The sequence below is a fragment of the Boleophthalmus pectinirostris genome, unplaced genomic scaffold, assembly GCF_026225935.1.
Source record: "Boleophthalmus pectinirostris isolate CB_2022bp ecotype Guang Dong unplaced genomic scaffold, ASM2622593v1 HiC_scaffold_1, whole genome shotgun sequence".
Taxonomy (NCBI): domain Eukaryota; kingdom Metazoa; phylum Chordata; class Actinopteri; order Gobiiformes; family Gobiidae; genus Boleophthalmus; species Boleophthalmus pectinirostris.
Genome location: NW_026570970.1, coordinates 38,575,343 through 38,595,605, shown reverse-complemented (window position 1 = coordinate 38,595,605; position 20,263 = coordinate 38,575,343). Strand labels below are relative to the sequence as shown.

The window sequence follows — 20,263 nt, the reverse complement described above, 5'->3', positions numbered from 1 at the left end:
GATTGGCAGCCTTGCTTCTGTCAGTCTGCCCCAGGGCAGCTGTGGCTACAGTAGTATCTTACCACCACCGGGTGTGGAGTGACTGAATAATTCTCTGTAAAGTGTCTTTGAGTGTCCAAAAAAGTGCAATATAAAACTGATGCATTATTATATTTTTGTCATTTTTCTGATGAGGGTGTCACGGTCAACAGTCAAAACGATCGTCCTTTAAGAGCGTTTGGAAAGAGACAAGTCTTCATTTGTGCTGCTCTGGTGGGAGGGGCCACGTACAGAGACGCTGGAGACGCTGCTGTGATAAACACCATAGAAAATTACTAATATTTTAATAGAAAATATAATTAAAATATTTTGGTAAAAAATCAGCCAAGGGCCAGATTAAAGGTCTTGGAGGGCTGGATCTGGCCCCCAGGCCGTATGTTTGACACCCCTGCTTTAATGTGGTGATACAGTATCGATATCATGGGCTGCTGTATCAATATATAGCCAAGACTATTTTTTGGTTTATTTTACTAAACTATTTTGTTACAGCTACAGTTTTGTTGTTTGTTTAGAGGAAGGAAACTCGTTTATGCGACACATTTAACACTGACACTGTTTTGAGGATTAAACTGTTTGTGTTTCATATGAACTTTGCACAAGACGTGGTTTAACAAAGACTTTTAGTATCACAGCTGTGAATTAGGACAGGGCTGTCCAAACTTTTTTCATCAAGGGCCACATATGTAAACACAGACGAAGCAGAGGGCTGATCGAGGGCCGTAGACTGATGCTCAATAAAGTGAATAATTGAAGTATGTGCATGTTTAAACACGTTAGAATGAGGCAACAGTCTTTATTCATACTAAGATTCTTAAAACCACACACTAATATTAAATATGAGCTTTATCAAGGTAGATTTTCCAAAAAACTTGCAGTAAAAAAGTTAATTTTTAATTGATGCAAGGTCATTTGGGCCAATTCACCTAGAAGCCTTAATGATACTCAGCCCTCGCTTTGACAAGCCCGTATTAGGTATTTATTCAAGCTGTTTTTCACTACTATTCCTACAACTATTGATACTTTGCAGTGACATCATGCTGGGGGTGTTCTGCATGAGCATGTATGGTGGAATGTTGAGAAGTTATCATGGTGACACAACACACACAGCAAACACAGACAAGAAAGATTTAAGATTGTCTGAAAACTCGAGAAAAAATACACAATGGATTTTAAAGGGACAATTTGGAATTTTGGACATAGGATTTCATTTCCTAGTGAGCCAGAGTGTTGGAGACGTGTGGAGACACTTTTTGAAATATTCCATCCAGTCCTTGTATTTGCAGAGGTCACTGGTGTTAGACTAGTGCACGTCAATGGTCATAGTTCTCCTGCCACTAAAAACAGTCTTACCCACTCCACAAAACACCTGAAACAAATCTATTATTACACCAGACTGTCCATGTGAATGTCTGTGTCAGAAGAATAATTTTATAAGTAAAACCAGCCTTGCATTTGAAGGATTTCTGTGTGAGCAGCAGTGAGTTGTACTTCCTGACAGAAAGCTCAGCAGTGGTGGACTGATATATGAGAAAATAGTCCCTCAACATGCAGCGATTCATGCAATGCAAGTTTAGTTTTATTTCAAACATGATTCTATCAACACAGACATTCACATGGACAGTCTGGTGTAATAATAGATTTGTTTCAGGTGTTTTGTGGAGTGGGTAAGACTGTTTTTAGTGGCAGGAGAACTATGACCATTGACATGCACTAGTCTAACACCAGTGACCTCTGCAAATACAAGGACTGGATGGAATATTTCAAAAAGTGTCTCCACACGTCTCTAACACTCTGGCTCACGAGGAAATGAGGAAATGAGGTCCTATGTCCAAAATTCTGGACTGTCCCTGTAAATAGGACATTTTGAGGTCTGCGGTCAGTGAGAGTGTTCATGGTCCTTAGAGAGACTCACTGAAAGACTGTTGGCTGATGTTTTCTAGCTCATGACTGTAATGTTATTAGAGTGGGGCTTGTTTAACAGTAAAAATCTGCTCACCTCTTGTGTTGTAGTTCCAACTAAAGCTACGTTCAGACTGCAGCCTGAAGTGACCCAAATCCAATTTTTTGGCCCCTATGTTCCTGTATCTGATCTTTTAATGACAGACTGAATGACACAGATCAGATTTTTTCAAATGTGACCCAGGACATTTGGATATGTGCTCCTGAAACCGATACATATCTGATCTTTTGACATGTGACTTCAGTCTGAACGGTCAAAGTGCATTCATCCACTTACACGTTATCAACAAGACACAAACGTCACTATTCTGCGCTGAAGTAGGTGAAAATTGTTAATGAACTCTGTGTCACTGAAGTGAAGCACATCACCACTCACCACTCTTGGCTCCATCTCCACATCCACACGTTCCTTTCAACAGACGTTGCTGCCACTGCCCCACAAAACACCACGGCCAAAAACCTCGTCCTTCTCCTTCTCAATCTCCTCCTTAAAACAAGTAAGTTGTTCATGTTCTGGCTCCAGTACGAGAGGAACTTTAAAATCTCCATGTGCTCAATGCTGCGTCCATGTTTGGACAACTTCTGTAAACACAGAGCACGCTCGTTGCGGTTGACGTCGTCGTGTCTCCAGTGCACATGTGGGACACTTTTGGGCCATTTCATGTTCACACTGGAGTCACATACAAGTCACATTTAATTGGAAATGTGAACGACCTCGCAAAAACATTGGATTTCACAAAAAAATCCGAATTGAGCATTAAGCCCTGCAGCCTAAGTCAGTTTAGTGGTCAGACTGTGTTCAAATAAGGCTCAGATTCAAGTCCCAGAAAGCTTCAGACAGAGCATACTTCCAGTTAGCATCCCACCCTCTGAATGTTGAGGAAATTTGCTGCAAAGTATGAATTTTTTGTTGTGTTTCAGATGTCTGTTTCCCTGCTGCTACTGGTTATACTAAACTTACACAACATGGACGTGTGCCACTGCTCCCAGCTCACTTTTACACCAACTACCACAAGTTTCTTTCTCCACACGGAAACATTTGAACTTTGTTTCATGTGGACAGGCCCAGTAATGACAGACATATGAACTATAAACCAGGTCAACACATCTGTGATCTGATATTTACACACAAACTGCACCTGAGCCTGTGACCTGTGTCAGCTCAGGTTCCTCTGGACGGACTGGACAGTGTCACGTTACATAGTGGACGTTTATAATCGTCTTTATCTTCATCTTTGGTTCATTGCTAAATCTCATCACTCTCTATCTACATGTTCCTGTTGTATTTGGCCTCCTCTCCTTCCTCTCCTCTCCCTCTCCTCCTCTCAATTCTCTCCTCCTTTCTCTCCTCTGCTCTCCTCTTCTCCTCCTCCTCTCATCTTCCTCCACTCCTCTTCTCCTCCTCTCCTCATTTCTCTTCTCTTCTCCCCCTCCTCCTCTTATCTCTCTTCTCCTCTTCTCACCTCCTCTCCTCCCCTCTGCCTTCTCCTCTTCTTTCCTCTCCTCCTCCTCCTCTCATCTCTCCTTCTCCTCCTCTCCTCGTCCTCATCTCATCTCTCCTCCTCTCCTCCTCCTCCCCTCATCTCTCCTCGTTCTCTCCTCTCCTCCTCCTCTCTTCGTCCTCACCTCTCCTCCTCTCCTCCTCCTCTCCTCTCTTCATCCTCACCTCTCCTCCTCTCCTCCTCCTCTCCCCCTCCTCCTCTCTTCGTCCTCATCTCTCCTCCTCTCTTCATCCTCATCTCTCCTCCTCTCTCCTCTTCTCCGCCTCCTCTCCTCCTCCTTTCCTCCTCTTCTCCTCGTCCTCCTCATCTCTCCTCCTCTCCTCCTCTTCTCCTCGTCCTCTCGTCCTCCTCTTCTCTCCTCCTCTCCTCCTCCTCTCCTCATCTCTCCTCTTCTCCTCATCTCCTCGTCCTCTCGTCCTCCTCACCTCTCCTCATCTCTCCTCCTCTCCTCATCTCTCCTCCTCTCCTCATCTCTCCTCGTCCTCTCCTCTCCTCCTCTCCTCGTCCTCATCTCTCCTCTCCTCCTCTTCCTCTCGTCCCGTCTTCCGTGCACACAGAAAGAGCATTAGGCTAAATGACATTAGTGAGTGCTTGGCTTTGAAACGCATTAGCCCAGATCACATTTCACTTGTGCTGCTGCTCGGAGCTCGTTATGGGCGTCCATTACAACCACTCAAGCGTCCCTCACGTATGTGCGCCCCCGGCTCCTCCATCGCACAATACATTTGATATTATTATCGCCACGAGCTGTGCTTAAGAATCAGACCAGATCTGCACTGGACTAATATTGGCCCCCTGATAAAATCTGTGTGATGTGGACAACTGTGTGTGCGCGCGTGTGTGTGCGTGTGTGTTTGTGTGTGTGCGTGTGTTTACATGTGCACGCGTGTGTGTGTGTGTTTACGTATGTGTGTGTGTGTGTGTGTGTGTCTGTGTGTGTGTGTGTGCGTCTGTGTGTGTCTGTCTGTGTGCGCGCGCGCGCGTGTGTGTGTGTGTTTACGTATGTGTGTGTGTGAGTGTGTCTGTGTGTGTGTGTGTGCGTCTGTGTGTGTCTGTCTGTGTGCGCGCGCGCGCGCGTGTGTGTTTGCGTGTAAGTGTGTGTGTGTTTACGTGTGCGTGTGTGTGTCTGTGTGTGTGTCTGTGTGTGTGTGTACGTCTGTGTGTGTCTGTCTGTGTGCGTGCGTGTGTATGTTTGCATGTACGTGTGTGTGTGTTTACGTGTGTCTGTGTGTGTGCGTGTGTGCGTGTGTGTGCGTGTGTGTGTGCGTGTGCGTGTGTGTGCGTGTGTGTGTGTGTGCGCGTGTGTGTGCGTGCGTGTGTGTGCGTGCGCGTGTGTGCGTGCGTTTGTGTGTGCGCGTGTGTGTGTGCGTGTGTGCATGTGTGTGTGTGCGCATGTGCGTGTGTGTGTGCGTGTGTGTGCGCGTGTGTGTGTGTGTGTGCGTGTGTGTGCGCGTGTGTGTGTGTGTGTGTGTGTGTGTGTGCGTGTGTGTGGTCATTTTAGAAAATGCTCCAACCAGGACACTGACGCATCTTAAACCAGGACTCAAGCAGGGTTAGACCAGGACTAAACTTATCTGACAAGCCAGAACCACATACCTTGAAAACATTTTTTTCAACTTTTCAAAGTCTTTCTCCCTGATTTCAGACTGCGTGATTGACAGGTGGATTAATCAGAGAAGCACGCTCTGTTCTGTTCAAAACAAAAATGACTGTTTAGTAGAGATGTATCAATAACAGAAATATTGTGATATCGTATCGTCAAAGTTCTCACAATAATATCCTGGACCATCACAATATATTGAATTACTATTATTATTAAGTCTCTTTGTTTAAATGAAGAGTTATGATGCAGCAACAGCTAAAAAAAGACAGAGGGAACTACATAGACCATGATCCTTTGCTCCATTTCAGTGCAGACTACAAGAAGAAATAACAGTTCTAACACTTTTAAATCTTAGTTCTTTGGATTAAGTCTTGTCATGGCATTTTAAGAGGAAAAACAGTAAATATTGTACCGTGAGATGTATATCGTAAAAAAATATCGTACTGAGAGATTTGGATTTACATACATAAAAAAATTGACAATCTAGGTAAAGGACTGAGAAATGGAACATATTTTTACAGAGTCAACAATCAAAGCACCAAACTATGACCTATTCGACATGAAAGAAGTGATAGATTTTGTTGTGAATGTTAGGAGAGTTTTGGAGAGGAGATGTCTTCTCCAATTGAGAGACACCTGATACTAATGATGAGCTGCTGTGTTGGATCGTCTCAAGTTTGGACGGAGGTTTTTCACACTCTGGTTCAGTTCCAGACCCTTCTGGATTTGAACAGAATGTTAAAGAGACTGGCTAAATCTTGACAAAATCAGGACCTAAATCAGGACTAAACCTTAACAAAATCAGGATCTAAATTAAGACTCAACCTTGACAAAATCAGGACCTAAACCAGGACTAAACCGTGACAAAATCAGGACCTAAACCAGGACTAAACCTTGACAAAATCAGGACCTAAACCAGGACTAAATCTTGACAAAATCAGGACCTAAACCAGGACTAAACCTTGACAAAATCAGGACCTAAACCAGGACTAAACCGTGACAAAATCAGGACCTAAACCAGGACTAAATCTTGACAAAATCAGGACTAAACCGTGACAAAATCAGGACCTAAACCAGGACTAAATCTTGACAAAATCAGGACCTAAACCAGGACTAAATCTTGACAAAATCAGGACCTAAACCAGGACTAAACCTTGACAAAATCAGGACCTAAACCAGGACTAAACCGTGACAAAATCAGGACCTAAACCAGGACTAAATCTTGACAAAATCAGGACCTAAACCAGGACTAAACCTTGACAAAATCAGGACCTAAACCAGGACTAAATCTTGACAAAATCAGGACCTAAACCAGGACTAAACCTTGACAAAATCAGGACCTAAACCAGGACTAAACCTTGACAAAATCAGGACCTAAACCAGGACTAAACTTGACAAAATCAGGACCTAAACCAGGACTAAACCTTGACAAAATCAGGACCTAAACCAGGACTAAACCTTGACAAAATCAGGACCTAAACCAGGACTAAACCTTGACAAAATCAGGACCTAAACCAGGACTAAATCTTGATAAAATCAGGACCTAAACCAGGACTAAATCTTGACAAAATCAGGACCTAAATTAGGATTAATCCTTGACAAAATCAGGACCTAAACCAGGACTAGACCTGGACAGTGTTCCTGACAGTGCCTGAACACACCCAATAACAAAAATCACTTTAATATCCACCATTACCTTGTGAATTAGCGGCCAATCTATATCTATCAGATCACTGAAACTGTAATGTGCTTACACGTCCTTTAGATCAGGTTTAAGTCCCTTCGGCTCCTCGGCTCACGTTATTGACGGGAGCAGTTATCGCGGGGTGTGAGGAGGCGGCAGCTCCGTAAACAGCCGCTGGTTGAGTGCGCGGCGTCGATACAAATAGAATTAAGCAAAGTGCACTTGTTCATTTGGGTGTGTTCCAGAGCAGATAGAGGCTCTTCACTTCAGACACACAGATGCTTCAAATACAGACTCCGTAAGTCCACTGCACTGGCCCAAAGCTGCTCCCTTTTGTACACTTTTTAACCATTCTTGGACGGGTCTTTACAACATGGCACTTGCACCTCCACAAACCTGACGTTGCTCCTGCTTGTTTCCATCGAAATATTATTCCTTTGGCTAAAGTGTTCATCAGTATATCAGAAAGCATATGTGTCTCTAAGATGGACCTACCAAAACTATGTACCAAAATATGGTTTAAACTTTATTGCACTTTGTTTCCGTGGACTCATGCAGGTGACATTCTACCTTCAGAAAGTGACAACATGTCTTCACTCACGAAATGATAACGTAACATCAAACTACAGTTGAACTAAATCAGAGGTTTTCAATAGGAGAGGCCCGCCTCCCCTGGGGGGCGCCAAAGAGCCACTGGAGAGGCTCTTAATAATGGTCCACATGTGTACACATCTGCAGCAGGACTGAGATCAGTAATTGTGCGTGTATCAGCTGTAAAATGATGTCGCCATGACAACCTACTCAGAGTTTGGAGCGTCACCTAAACACGCCTCTAAACCAGGACTAAAATCAGGTCTAAACTAGGTCTAAACCAGGTCTAAACCAGGTCTAAACCAGGTCTAAACCAGGTCTAAACCAGGTCTAAACCAGATCTAAACTAGGACTAAACCAGGACTAAATCAATAATAAAATCAGGTCTCAAACCAGGCCTGAACCAGGACTAAACCAGAACTAAAACCAAGTCTAAACCAGGTCTAATCCAAGACTAAGCCAGGTCTAAACCAGGACTAAAACCAAGTCTAAACCAGGTCTAAACCAGGATTTAACAAGAACTAAACCATGCCCAATGTGAAAACCCCTGAACTAAACAGAACTAATTAAAGTTGTGTGTCAGTGCTCAGAGCTCCACTAATCGGGACAAAAGAGAGAAGGGTTCACTACAATAATGAAAGTGTTTAAAGTCCGTTCAGGAGAGTTTGATCTGATAAACAAACCAAATGGTGTGTCACAAAGGCACAGTCCCTGGAGTGTTCCTGAGGGATCGCTTTATTGGACGAAGGTCAAATCACCGGCTCTGAAGGATTTTTGGTTAAATCTGCCCGTGTTCCACTTGTGGCCTGTAGGTGACGCTGTTGAACTTCATGATCACTCCAGAGGGCATCCAGGACCAGCTGCTCGGGATCGTCGTGGCCCGAGAGAGACCCGATCTGGAGGAGGAGAAGCAGGCTCTGATCCTGCAGGGAGCCGAGAACAAGAGGTGACACTGGAACACACACAGGGGGCGCTATAACAAGAGGTGACACTGGAACACACACAGGGGGCGCTATAACAAGAGGTGACACTGGAACACACACAGGGGGCGCTATAACAAGAGGTGACACTGGAACACACACAGGGGGCGCTATAACAGGGGGTGGATAACAAGAGGTAAGTGCACATTACAGCAGAGGAGGAGGTGCAGAAGAGCAGAGGAACAGGATTAGGAGCAGAAGAGGAGCAGACGAGGAACAGAGGAACAGAGGAGGTGCAACAGAGACCAGGAGGAAGAGGAGAGGAGGAGGAGACCTGTGGGATTGTTCTGTCCTGGGGCCTGTATTCACTGTATTATTTCTCACATTTCTCCCTCTATTATTTCCATTATTACTCCCTGTATTAGTCCCTGTTTGTTCCCAGTATTATTCCCAGTATTACACTATTACTCCTTGTTTTACCTCCAGCATTATTCCCAATATTACTCCCAGTATTATTCCCAGTATAGAGGCTTTGCCCCGTCATGTGACTCCTATAGCAACGGTACCTACGCCGCCATGACACCGGGCACACTATATGTCATTGACTTCAGCAGCATTGGAGAAACATGGGCAGGTTTTGTTGTGTATTTGGTTGTTCTAGACGCTCTGAAAGGAATAAAACGATTCGTTTCTTCACTGTTCCTCTGGAAATTACTCATCAGGAGCTCAAATAAGGGAATTATCAAAAAAAATTATGGCTAGCTAAAATAAACCGCGAAGAGATTTCCTATGGTACCATCAAGACACCCGAAGTTTCATCAAGGTATTTGCTATTTAAATGAAAGAAGCACATTTACTGAACTAAAATTTCATTAATTTATCCAGGAAAACCCGCACTAGTTTACGATTCAACAAACCCACACTGGGCTCCTATGATCAACATGGAGCACGAGTCGAAGAGTCTGTGAGCCGAACCTCGAAAGAATCACCATGAAAATATCCTCGCGAACGTTAGAAAGATCCACTCACAAAAAGCGATTAATTCTAGAAGAAATAGTTGTGGATAAGCAAGACAATAAAGAAAACATGGGTCCTACGACGAGTGACATGTTTATATGTGCGCTGGAAGATCCAGTTTCTACTGCACTTGTTGTGTTGACAGATATGTAAATGTGATTACAATAATAACTAATATAGTATTACAGAGATGTACGCCTCACCTGTAGAGGGCAACGTAACATAAAAGAGGGAACTTGAGTGATAGAGAGAGAGTTAATAATATTGTAATATAGCCATGTGAAAAACTGCATTGTCCACATTAAACGTTATTGAAGATTCATCTAGCCTTCGTTTCTTCTACACCACCAACATAACACCACTCACACTGCAAATGTTTTCTTTTTACATTTTAGTTCAGTAAATGTGCTTCTCTCATTAAATAAACTATGAAACAATTTAAATAGCAAATATCTTGATGAAAGTGACGTGAGTGTGTCTTGATGGTACCATAGGAAATCTCTTTGTGGTTTATTTTAGCTAGCCATAATCCGCGTCTTTTTTTGATAATTCCCTTATTTGAGCTCCTGATGAGTAATTTCCAGAGGAACAGTGAAGAAATGAATCGTTTTATCCCTTTCAGAGCGTCTAGAACAACCAAATACACAACAAAACCTGCCCATGTTTCTCCGATGCTGCTGAAGTCAATGACATAGTGTGCCCGGTGTCATGGCGGCGTAGGTACCGTTGACGGTGCAAAGCCTCTATTATTCCCTGTATTACACTATTACTCCTTGTTTTACCTCCAGTATTACTCCCAATATTACTCCCAGTATTATTCCCTGTATTATTCCCAATATAACTCCCTGTATTATTCCCAGTTTTACTCCCAGTATTTCTCCCAGTATTCTTCCGAGTATTCTTCCCAGTATAATTCCCAGTATAATGCATTGTGTAATTCCCAGTATTGTGGTCGATATGTCTGTGTGTGTGTGTGTGTGTGTGTGTGTGTGTGTGTGTGTGTGCGCGTGCGGGTGGGTTCAGCCTGTGGAGTCTCACACTGGCCTGTTTTCTCCTCCTCTTCACTCGGCTCTTTTACTTTCGCTCATAATGACCCATATTCAACGCCACAAACCATTAATCCAGCACCAGCGCGGCCCCATTACAGTCTATATTTGGTTTGTGCCTGGTTCGCACATGTGCTTAAGTGCTCCAAATATTCATTGACCTAAAGAGGCATTTGTTTCACAGCGCTGGACTTCAAATCGACTTATTACTGCCAAATAAAACCACTGGAAATGAAAAGAAAGCGGCTACATGACACAAAACCCAAACACAGGATCTAATGCTGTGATGCAGCCGCCATCTTCACTGTTTTGGTTAAGTATGTAAGAATGCTAAATGAGGACACAGGGACATTTTTTAACTGAAACATGGATTTACTGTTAAAAATCTATATTTCTTCTGTGGGTTTACTATCTGTAAATTAACAATAGTGAACCACACACTTACTGTAGATTCTTGAATATCACAATTCCTCTTTTAGCAGTAATAATCAGAGGTGGGTACTGGACACTGTTGCATTTACAAGTATTTTTTTAAAGAAATTGTGAGTACTTATCTAAAAGTACATATTGAAGTAACAGTACTCTTACTTGAGTAAAAGTTATTTTCTTATGTTTCCTCTTCCCACTGTGAGAAAGTCTTAAGTGACAAAAACTATGTGAATGTATGAAATGATTTGTGTTTCTTGCAGAGTGCCTTTAGATATGATTTAGTTTGTTTCATTTTTGTGTATCTTTCATATCAGATACCAGATTTTGTACATTTGTTTATGTTTTGACCTTCAAATTACATTAACTTCAGATTGACAGTCAAGTTACTTTTACTTAATTAATTTACTTAAGTAATTTATTTTACCATATTTTTCAGACTATAAAGCCCACTTAAAAATCCTTTAATTTTCTTAACAATCGACACTGCGCCTTATAATCCAGTGTGCCTCATGTATTCATTCCGGTTGTGTTTACTGAACTCGAACTGATTTTATGTGATACACAGCGCTCAAAAATCTGTCAAAATGTTTTAGTACGACTTTGGAGAGTGAAGCCACACCGCTTGATGGTCTATGTGTTTGACCTGCAGATTTATAATCTCTGAAAGGTTTCACATGAACCATCTCCAACGCGATACACTCACAGAACAGACTCAACATCAGCAGCACATCCTCTGTCACAGAGAGAACACTCATACTCCACTGAGTCGTGTCCTTCAGTCCGACAGAAGCTGAACCACATCAGTGCACAAGGAGCGAGCTTATAAAGTACTGTGTGCGTCCGGAATGCACTGATTACTGAGTCGTCCTCGGTCAGAAGGACAGGCAACTCCACTGATACAAAGGTAGATGTTTATTGAAGAGGAGGGAACAGGTGATATTTGACGATGTTTATTGATGGTTACATGTGTGGTGTATGTGCGTATGTGTGGGTGTGGTTATTTGAAAAACAAAAACAACAAAAATATATACATTAGAGAACAAACTAGAGCCCGACCGATATATCGGTTGGCCGATATTATCGGCCGGTATGGGCATCTGGAGGCATATCAGCTATCGGCCGATATGCTTGCTGATAGAGGCCGATATTTCACGTGGGCATGTGATACGTCGTTAAAAATCTTAGACTCTCTACATTCTGTTCATTTAATACAATTTACAGTCAGATAAATGTCCTAATATGTGGCTCCGCATCAGTATTTATCTGTGGAGTCATTTGTCTGTGTGTGTGTCCGTACTGTCCCTGAACACACCACAGAGTCGCGTCACTCACGTGTGTTTGTTTACACCCGCAGCGGTGCACAACACTGAGATTATTTTCTTTTACGGACAATCGGTTTGAGTCTGGATTAAAAGGACATTTATTAGTTCAGATTTGTGATGTGAGGAGGAGCCTGTGTGAGGCTGAGTGTTGGAAATATGTCAACTTTGAAGCTAGTTTTGATCATTTGTATGGGTTAGCTGCTGTAGCTCCCGCACATAAACAGACAGTTTTCTATTGGTCTATTAAAGTGACTATATTGGCCGTATATTTGCTACTGGACCTGCATTGATATGTAAATGAGCTGTGAATAGACGTGTGAATTATGACATTTGCAAATATAATTAATTACCGCGGCGCGTACGTATTTACAGCTAAAGGCTAATAGCGCTAGTTTCTTTACTAGGTATGGGTCGGTCGTGAACGAAATGACTCTTAGATCCGGCTCTTTGAAGCGAACGACGGGAGCCTGATCCTTATTAGGAGCCGTGTTCTCTGTTTCTCTCACTGTTTTTCTCTTCACGCCGCGTGCAGACTCGTAGTTTGACAGCGGCAGCGGCTGAAAACGAAACTTTGAGAAATTTGCGTGTACATAGGATAAATTTAAAAAAACTAAAAAAACCAAACAAACAAACAAACAAAAAAAAGGAGCATATTTGGCTGTAGTTTAGCATAAAATAAATAAGTCCCGGTTTAGTCCTTTTTCAGTCCTGGTTTAGACCTGGTTCAGTCCTGATTCAGTCCTGCTTTAGACGTGCTACAATCTGAAGAGCTGCTTGGGAGCCAAAAGAACCAGCAGCTTTTAGTGAGCCGAGCCAAAAGAGCCGGTTCTCTAAAAAGAACTGGAATACCCATCACTAGTGTCTAGAATGTGATGCAAAAATGCCATTAAGCCAAACTACTGTCTGTAAATATGATGTAAAGAGGCAGAATAACAATAAATGTTGCCTAAATAAACCCAATTTAAAATCCACCAAAGCCAAACCTAAGTTTTTTAAACAATTCAACATTTACAGTGAATTTTTACATCACTAAATATATCGGCGATTATATCGGCTATTGGCAGCTCCAACTAACATTATATCGGTTTCATATCGGCCACAGCAAAATCCATATCGGTCGGGCTCTAGAACAAACAAACGATATGAAATTAACCGGGAAAATTATACAGAAGAACCACAAGTGAGCGCTCCAACACAATAAATCTATTGCACATTGAGCTCCTGTAGACTACAGGAGCGCTGCACCGTGTAATAACGATAGTGTTAACTCGTTATGAAATGAATAACTACACATTTTAAATAAACTAACACACTAAACATACATTCACACTAAATTATAAACAATACTCACCCTGCATGAACGCACACAGTACAGATACACAAACAAAAGGCACAGGTGCTCGAGCCCAGCACGAGGCTTCACTACTGCAACAACAAGAGAGCGGAACTTTGGGGGCCCAAACGTACAGGAACTACAAACAGGTGCATTATGGGTATCGTAGTCCCATACATATCAGACTTTTAATAGAGCTGTTTATTTCAGCATTTATAGTTTATGTAAATGAGCCATGTGGCTTTAAGTTTTGCTTCTGTAAAACATAAACAAACTAACTTAAATGATCCCCCCACATTCATGTTCATAATTCACATTCACCAAGACAGGGAGGTAACACCAGGACAGTTACACCACGATCTGCCGATGGATCGTGGACTCCTGGGCTAAAGATCAGTCTCAAGTGTCGCCCGTTTGTTTCACTTAATGTACCTTATGAAAATAGACAAGATAATTCAACATTATTGATATTGTGCCTTATAATCCAGTGTGTTTTATAGTCCAAAAAATACATTTTTTTTTTTTTTGAAGTAACTCTTACTTGTGTAAAGTTTTGGGCCACTCTACCACCTCTAATAATAATAATTGAAGTGTATTGAGCTCATGTTAACATGGTGGTAACTTGTGAAGTGATTCTTCACAGGCAGTTGAAGGAGCTCGAGGACAAGATCTTGGAGGTGCTGTCCATGTCCGAAGGGAACATTCTGGAAGACCAAACCGCTGTGAACATCCTGTCCTGCTCCAAAAACCTGGCCAATGAGATCTCAAAGAAGCAGAGCGTCGCCGAGGTGACGGAGCAGAAGATCGACTCCACACGGATGGAGTACAAGCCCATCGTGGTGCATTCGGCCATTTTGTTTTTCTCCGTCGCAGACCTGGCCAACATCGAGCCCATGTACCAGTACTCCCTCACCTGGTTCATCAACCTTTTCATCGGCTCCATCGACAACTCAGAGAAGAGTGACGATCTGGGACACAGGTAAGAGGAGAGACCAGAACACAGGAATAAAATAAGAAATAAGACCTCAATTTAGCCTGGGACAGAGGAGAGAATCACCATTTTAACATCCAAACGTCACAAATGAGATCTACAGTTCCAAGGACAGGCCCATATGACTCTGTTTTCTGATCTCTGTTCTAATGTCATTTCCTCATCACAAACAAACACATCTGGAGTTTTGTTTTGTTTCATTCACACATTTTAACCCTAACCCTGCACATTTAGGCTGAGTTCTTCTCTCAAACAGAACACACTCAGTCCCACCTTGTGATGTCATGTCAGACTACCACTAGACAAGGTGGAACAGAGCGTTTAGAGCTTTCAACATGAAGACAAGCTCAAAACTGAGTGAATGAAACAAAACCCAACTCCAGGTTTGTTTTTGATGAGGTAATAACATTTTAAAGCTCACAAGAGTCAATTAAGCAGAATACATGTACATTTAAATGACTTCATTCAATCAATTAAAGTAATTATAAACTATTTTACTTCTTCTATATTTTACTAATATAAAGATTTGATATCAGTCTGGATTTGCCAAGAAAGATTTTCACACAAACTCAGAAGGAAATAGAACTCAGACAGACTTTACAACCACTGAAAACAAACTCACATGCCCTCACACTCAAGCACACAACCCACACACGCACACAACCATAAAAGCACACAACCCACACAAGCACACAACCCCACACAAACACTGAACCCCACACAAGCACACAACCCCACACAAGCACACAACCCCACACAAGCACACACACACAAACACTGAACCCCACACAAGAACAACCCCACACAAGCACACAACCCCACACAAGCACACAACCCACACAAGCACACAACCCCACACAAGCACACAACCCCACACAAGCACACACAACACACACACACACAAGCACACAACCCCACACAAGCACACAACCCCACACAAACACTGAACCCCACACAAGAACACAACCCCACACAAGCACACAACCCCACACAAGCACACAACCCCACACAAGCACACAACCCCACACAAGCACACAACCTCACACAAGCACACAACCCCACACAAACACTGAACCCCACACAAGAACACAACCCCACACAAGCACACAACCACACAAACACTGAACCCACACAAGAACACAACCCCACACAAGCACACAACCCCCACACAAGCACACAACCCACACAAGTACACAACCCACACAAGCACACAAACCCACACAAGTACACAACCCCACACAAGCACACAACCCCACACAAGCACACAACCCACACAAGACACACAACCCCACACAAGTACACAACCCACACAAGCACACAACCACACAACACAAGCACACAACCTCACACAACCTCACACAACCTCACACAACCACACAACCTCACACAAGCACACAACCCCACACAAGCACACAACCTCACACAAGCACACAACCCCACACAAGTACACAACCTCACACAACCATACAACCCCACACAACCACACAACCCTCCACACACAACACAACAAGCATACAACCTACTGTCATGCACACAGGCACCCACACACATGCACACACACACACACACACACACACAGGCACACACACACACACACAGAAATAATGAACATTGTGTGGAGGCAGTTTCCTCCTGCTTTGGTTCTGGTTTAATCTTGGTTCAGTTCATTTGGTTATTTTGTATTTTTTTGTATTTTGATTTTTTCCTGGTATTCGCTCCTGCTTTTTTTACAAACAATTCTGATCACATTTTAACAGCAGCTCTTCGCAGACCACCTGTTTTGTCCTATTCGTGTTTAGTTAGTGTAGCGCGATTTCAGCACAGATTTGCATAATTTGTTATTTTTCTTTGTTTTTTTTGTTGTTTTTTTTCATATTTCAGGCTGCAGATCTTGAAGGAGCACTTCACCTACTCCCTGTACATGAACGTGTGCCGCTCTCTGTTCGAAAAGGACAAGCTCCTCTTCTCCTTCTGCCTCACCATCAACCTCCTCATGCACAACAAACTGGTACCACTCTAAGCACCCAATCTCACAACACAACACAACCTCACAACAAACTGGTACCATTCTAAGCACCCAATCTCACAACACAACACAACCTCACAACAAACTGGTACCACTCTAAGCACCCAATCTCACAACACAACCTCACAACAAACTAGTACCACTCCAAGCAAACTCACAACACAACACAACTTCACAACAAACTGATTCCTTGATATTCCCCGTCCAGCCTGATGTCACTACAAAGTGTTGAGATATTTCAGGTGTCTTTTATTGGTGACAGTTGTGTCAGTTTAGTCCTAATCAGAACATGTGAACCTGGCTCTTGGTCTCGGAGGGGGTGGTTAGACGAGCTCTTGGTCTCGGAGGGGGTGGTTAGACGGGCCCTAAAGCAGTGGAACAGACTTCATGTAATATTATAATAGGAGATCTTTGTGTCCCATTTGTGTTGCACAGACACAGTAGTACAAGAGTGTTTGTCAGGAACATCTGTGGAAACAGCTGCTGCTGAGTTACTAACTCACTCCATCCGCAGACATGACTCGAGTCTGCCTCTAAACACAAGACTTTACCAACTGTTACCAGGACCCATGAGGAGTAGTGCTACTAGAAGAAGTAGTAGTAGTAATAGTAGTAGTAGTAGTATTAGTAGTACCTGTTGTGTGCTGTAGGTGGATGAGTCTGAGTGGCGTTTCCTTCTCACTGGAGGTGTGGGCTTGGATAACCAGCACTATAACCCCTGCACCTGGCTCCCAAAGACGTCTTGGGACGAGTTCTGCAGACTCTCCGACATGGAGAACTTCACGGGCCTGAGGCAAGACCTGATGAGTCTCCGCAACGAGTGGAAGAGTGTGTACGACAGCTCTGTGAGTCCAACTGTCCCCTACAGCCACATGCACATATACATTATATGCACTATATACATGATATATACATATATGACACATGTGTACACTAATTGTGTATATAGTGTATGTGTGTATCTAGTGTAACCACTATATACAGACATACTCACATACACATACACATATACATATACATTATATATATATATATATATACGCTATTGCAGTGGTGTCTAAATTATGGCCCGGAGGCCAAATGTGGCTCTGAGGATAGAAAAACACAGAGACACAGAGACTTAGGCTACGTTCAGACTGCAGGGCTTAATGCTCAGTTCCGATTTTTTTGTGAAATCCGATGTTTTTGCAAAGTCGTTCACATTTCCAATTAAATGCGACTTGTCTGTGACTTCAGTGTGAACGGTAAACGGCCCGAAAGTGTCCCGCATGCGTACTGGAGGACACGATGACGTCAACCCCATGCGTCAACCGCAGCGAGCGTGCTCTGTGTTTACGGAAGTTGTCCAAATATGGTCAAGAGCATTGAGCACCTGGAGATTTTACAGTTCCGGTTTCCGCCTGCTTCAGCGCAGAATAGTGACGTTTGTCGCTTGTTAATGACGTGTAGGTCGGATGGATGCGCTTTGGCCGCTCAGACTGAAGTCGCATGTCAAAAGATCAGATATGTATCGGATTCAGGACCATATATCCAAGTGGCCTGGGTCGCATTTGAAAAATTCGGATCTGTGTCGTTCAGACTGTCATTAAAAGATTGGATACAGGTCACATAGAAGCCAAAAAATCGGACTTGGGTCACTTCAGGCTGCAGTCTGAACGTAGCCTTACAGACTGTTTCGAGACTTATTAAAGGTGTGGCAGCTCAGTCAAACCTTTGTTCTGTACAACATTTTAAAACAGTCAAGTGAGAGACCACTAGGGGCGCGTGATGGAATAGACGTGCGTACCACGAGGTCCCAATATTCTTGTCAAAATACTTAATAATCTGCACAATACATTCAATGCAGTACGTCCCTGGCGTCTGGAAGAGGAACCTTGTGTTTTGACTGCTTGTTTAAATTTATTTTTTTTCTCTCTGTAAAATGCCTCCGAAATCCGCAAAAGCTCAGGTTAGCATCTCGGACACTAGCAAGGCAACTTCACAAGCTGCTATCCCCGAAGACACCGCTACAAGCACGGTTGCTATTGATGCTAGCACACTTCAGGCTTTTCGTGACATTGTTAAAGAAGTGATTAAAGAAGAAAATGCCGGGTTGCGGGAGGAAATTAACCGTGCGGTTGCACCCATTAATAAGGTTCTGGAGGAATGCAGTGACAAGCTAAGCGAATACGGGAAAGACCTGTCCAATCTGGACGTTCGTATGGTAGCCATGGAAACGAGGTACGACGAGTTAAGCAACAAGTACGAAAAACTAGTGCTAAAGTTGGACAACCTGGAGAATAGGGGAAGAAGATGCAACCTCTGCATTTTGGGCGTACCTGAGGGCCTGGAACAGGGGAACCCGACCAGGTTCGTTTCCGAGTTGTTGCATGAAGTGTTGGGAGGTCCAAGCGGTTTGGAGAAGCCCCCGGTCCTGGACAGCGCTCACCGGGCGTCAGCTCAATTACCCCCGGGAGGAGGAAGACCACGGCCATTCATCGTTCATGTCCATTATTATCAGGAGAAGGAGCGGATCCAACGCCTCACCAGAGATAAAGGTTGGCTGGAATTCCGCGGAAAACAGATCCTAATTTTTCCGGACTTTAGCGCTGAACTAAACCGACGCCGTGCAGCTTTTAACGAAGTAAAAGGGTTGCTTCGGGGGAGAGAGGGAGTACGTTATGGTCTTCTCTACCCTGCCCGGCTTCGTGTCACCTGTGACGGGGAAACGAAGGTATTTGACACTCCCAGTAGCGTGAAAGACTTCATTGGCTCCAGGTTCGGGAGAGATGAGTAGCCAAAATACACACTATGAGAATGTATACGGGCAACTGACTTTCTAGTGTTCGTGGCTTGCCTTGCACTGACTTTTTATTACTGTTTAAGAAAAGAAGTTCATTTGTATTTTCTTTGTGCGTTTAGATAAATATTCCCTTCATATATTGCTAATATATATGTATATATATATTTTTTTTTCTTCTTTTGAGGTATAGTATTAGTGCACTGGACTGAATACGTCCTGTTCTAACAAACGTTATGAGAGGTGCGGTTGTTTTTGCCCCCAGGTGGCCAGGTGCTGAGGAGACAATAACTGGTCTATTTCAGATTCATTGTATAATATGTGATTTGACTAAATACAGCTTGTGTGCTAAGAGTTAAACATAATTATATATGTTAAAGTTAATTTGCTAATTGTTAAGAAAAATAAATAAATTTGCAGATTATTCTTTTTCCCTTCTTGACAATGGGACTGTGGTTATAATAAGGTGAATTGGAATCTCGATGGAAGTGAGAAAGCTTCGGGAATTTTGTGTTCGTCGATTGGGGACAACACTGGGGAATTTGGGGAGGGGGATGTACAGACACTATAACAGTGTCTGTATACACTATAACAGTGTCTGTATACACTATAACAGTGTCTGTATACACTATAACAGTGTCTCTATACACTATAACAGTGTCTCTATACACTATAACAGTGTCTGTATACACTATAACAGTGTCTCTATACACTATAACAGTGTCTGTATACACTATAACAGTGTCTCTATACACTATAACAGTGTCTCTATACACTATAACAGTGTCTGTATACACTATAACAGTGTCTCTATACACTATAACAGTGTACAGTGGATACATCAGCACCTCCAGCACCTAAATACATCAGTGGAAACAGGTGAAGTTTATAAAGTTTGTTTTCCAAATGCAGACAATAGTTGAAGTTTGTGAGATACTTGGATGACCAAAAGCATGTTTAACCCCTTAATGCCCACTGTCACAAATATGCGACAAACCGTTTGGAGTTCATCTGCAGTACCT

General features: G+C 43.0%; 1 protein-coding gene across 1 annotated transcript in view; it reads left to right on the top strand.

The window, feature by feature from the left end:
• Positions 1–20,263, top strand: part of dnah7 (dynein, axonemal, heavy chain 7) — a 187,205-nt gene that overhangs the window by 97,220 nt on the left and 69,722 nt on the right. The window contains 4 exon segments of the mRNA XM_055162193.1: positions 8,191–8,324; positions 14,089–14,424; positions 16,318–16,444; positions 17,113–17,307. Coding sequence (XP_055018168.1) covers positions 8,191–8,324; positions 14,089–14,424; positions 16,318–16,444; positions 17,113–17,307 — 792 coding nt within the window.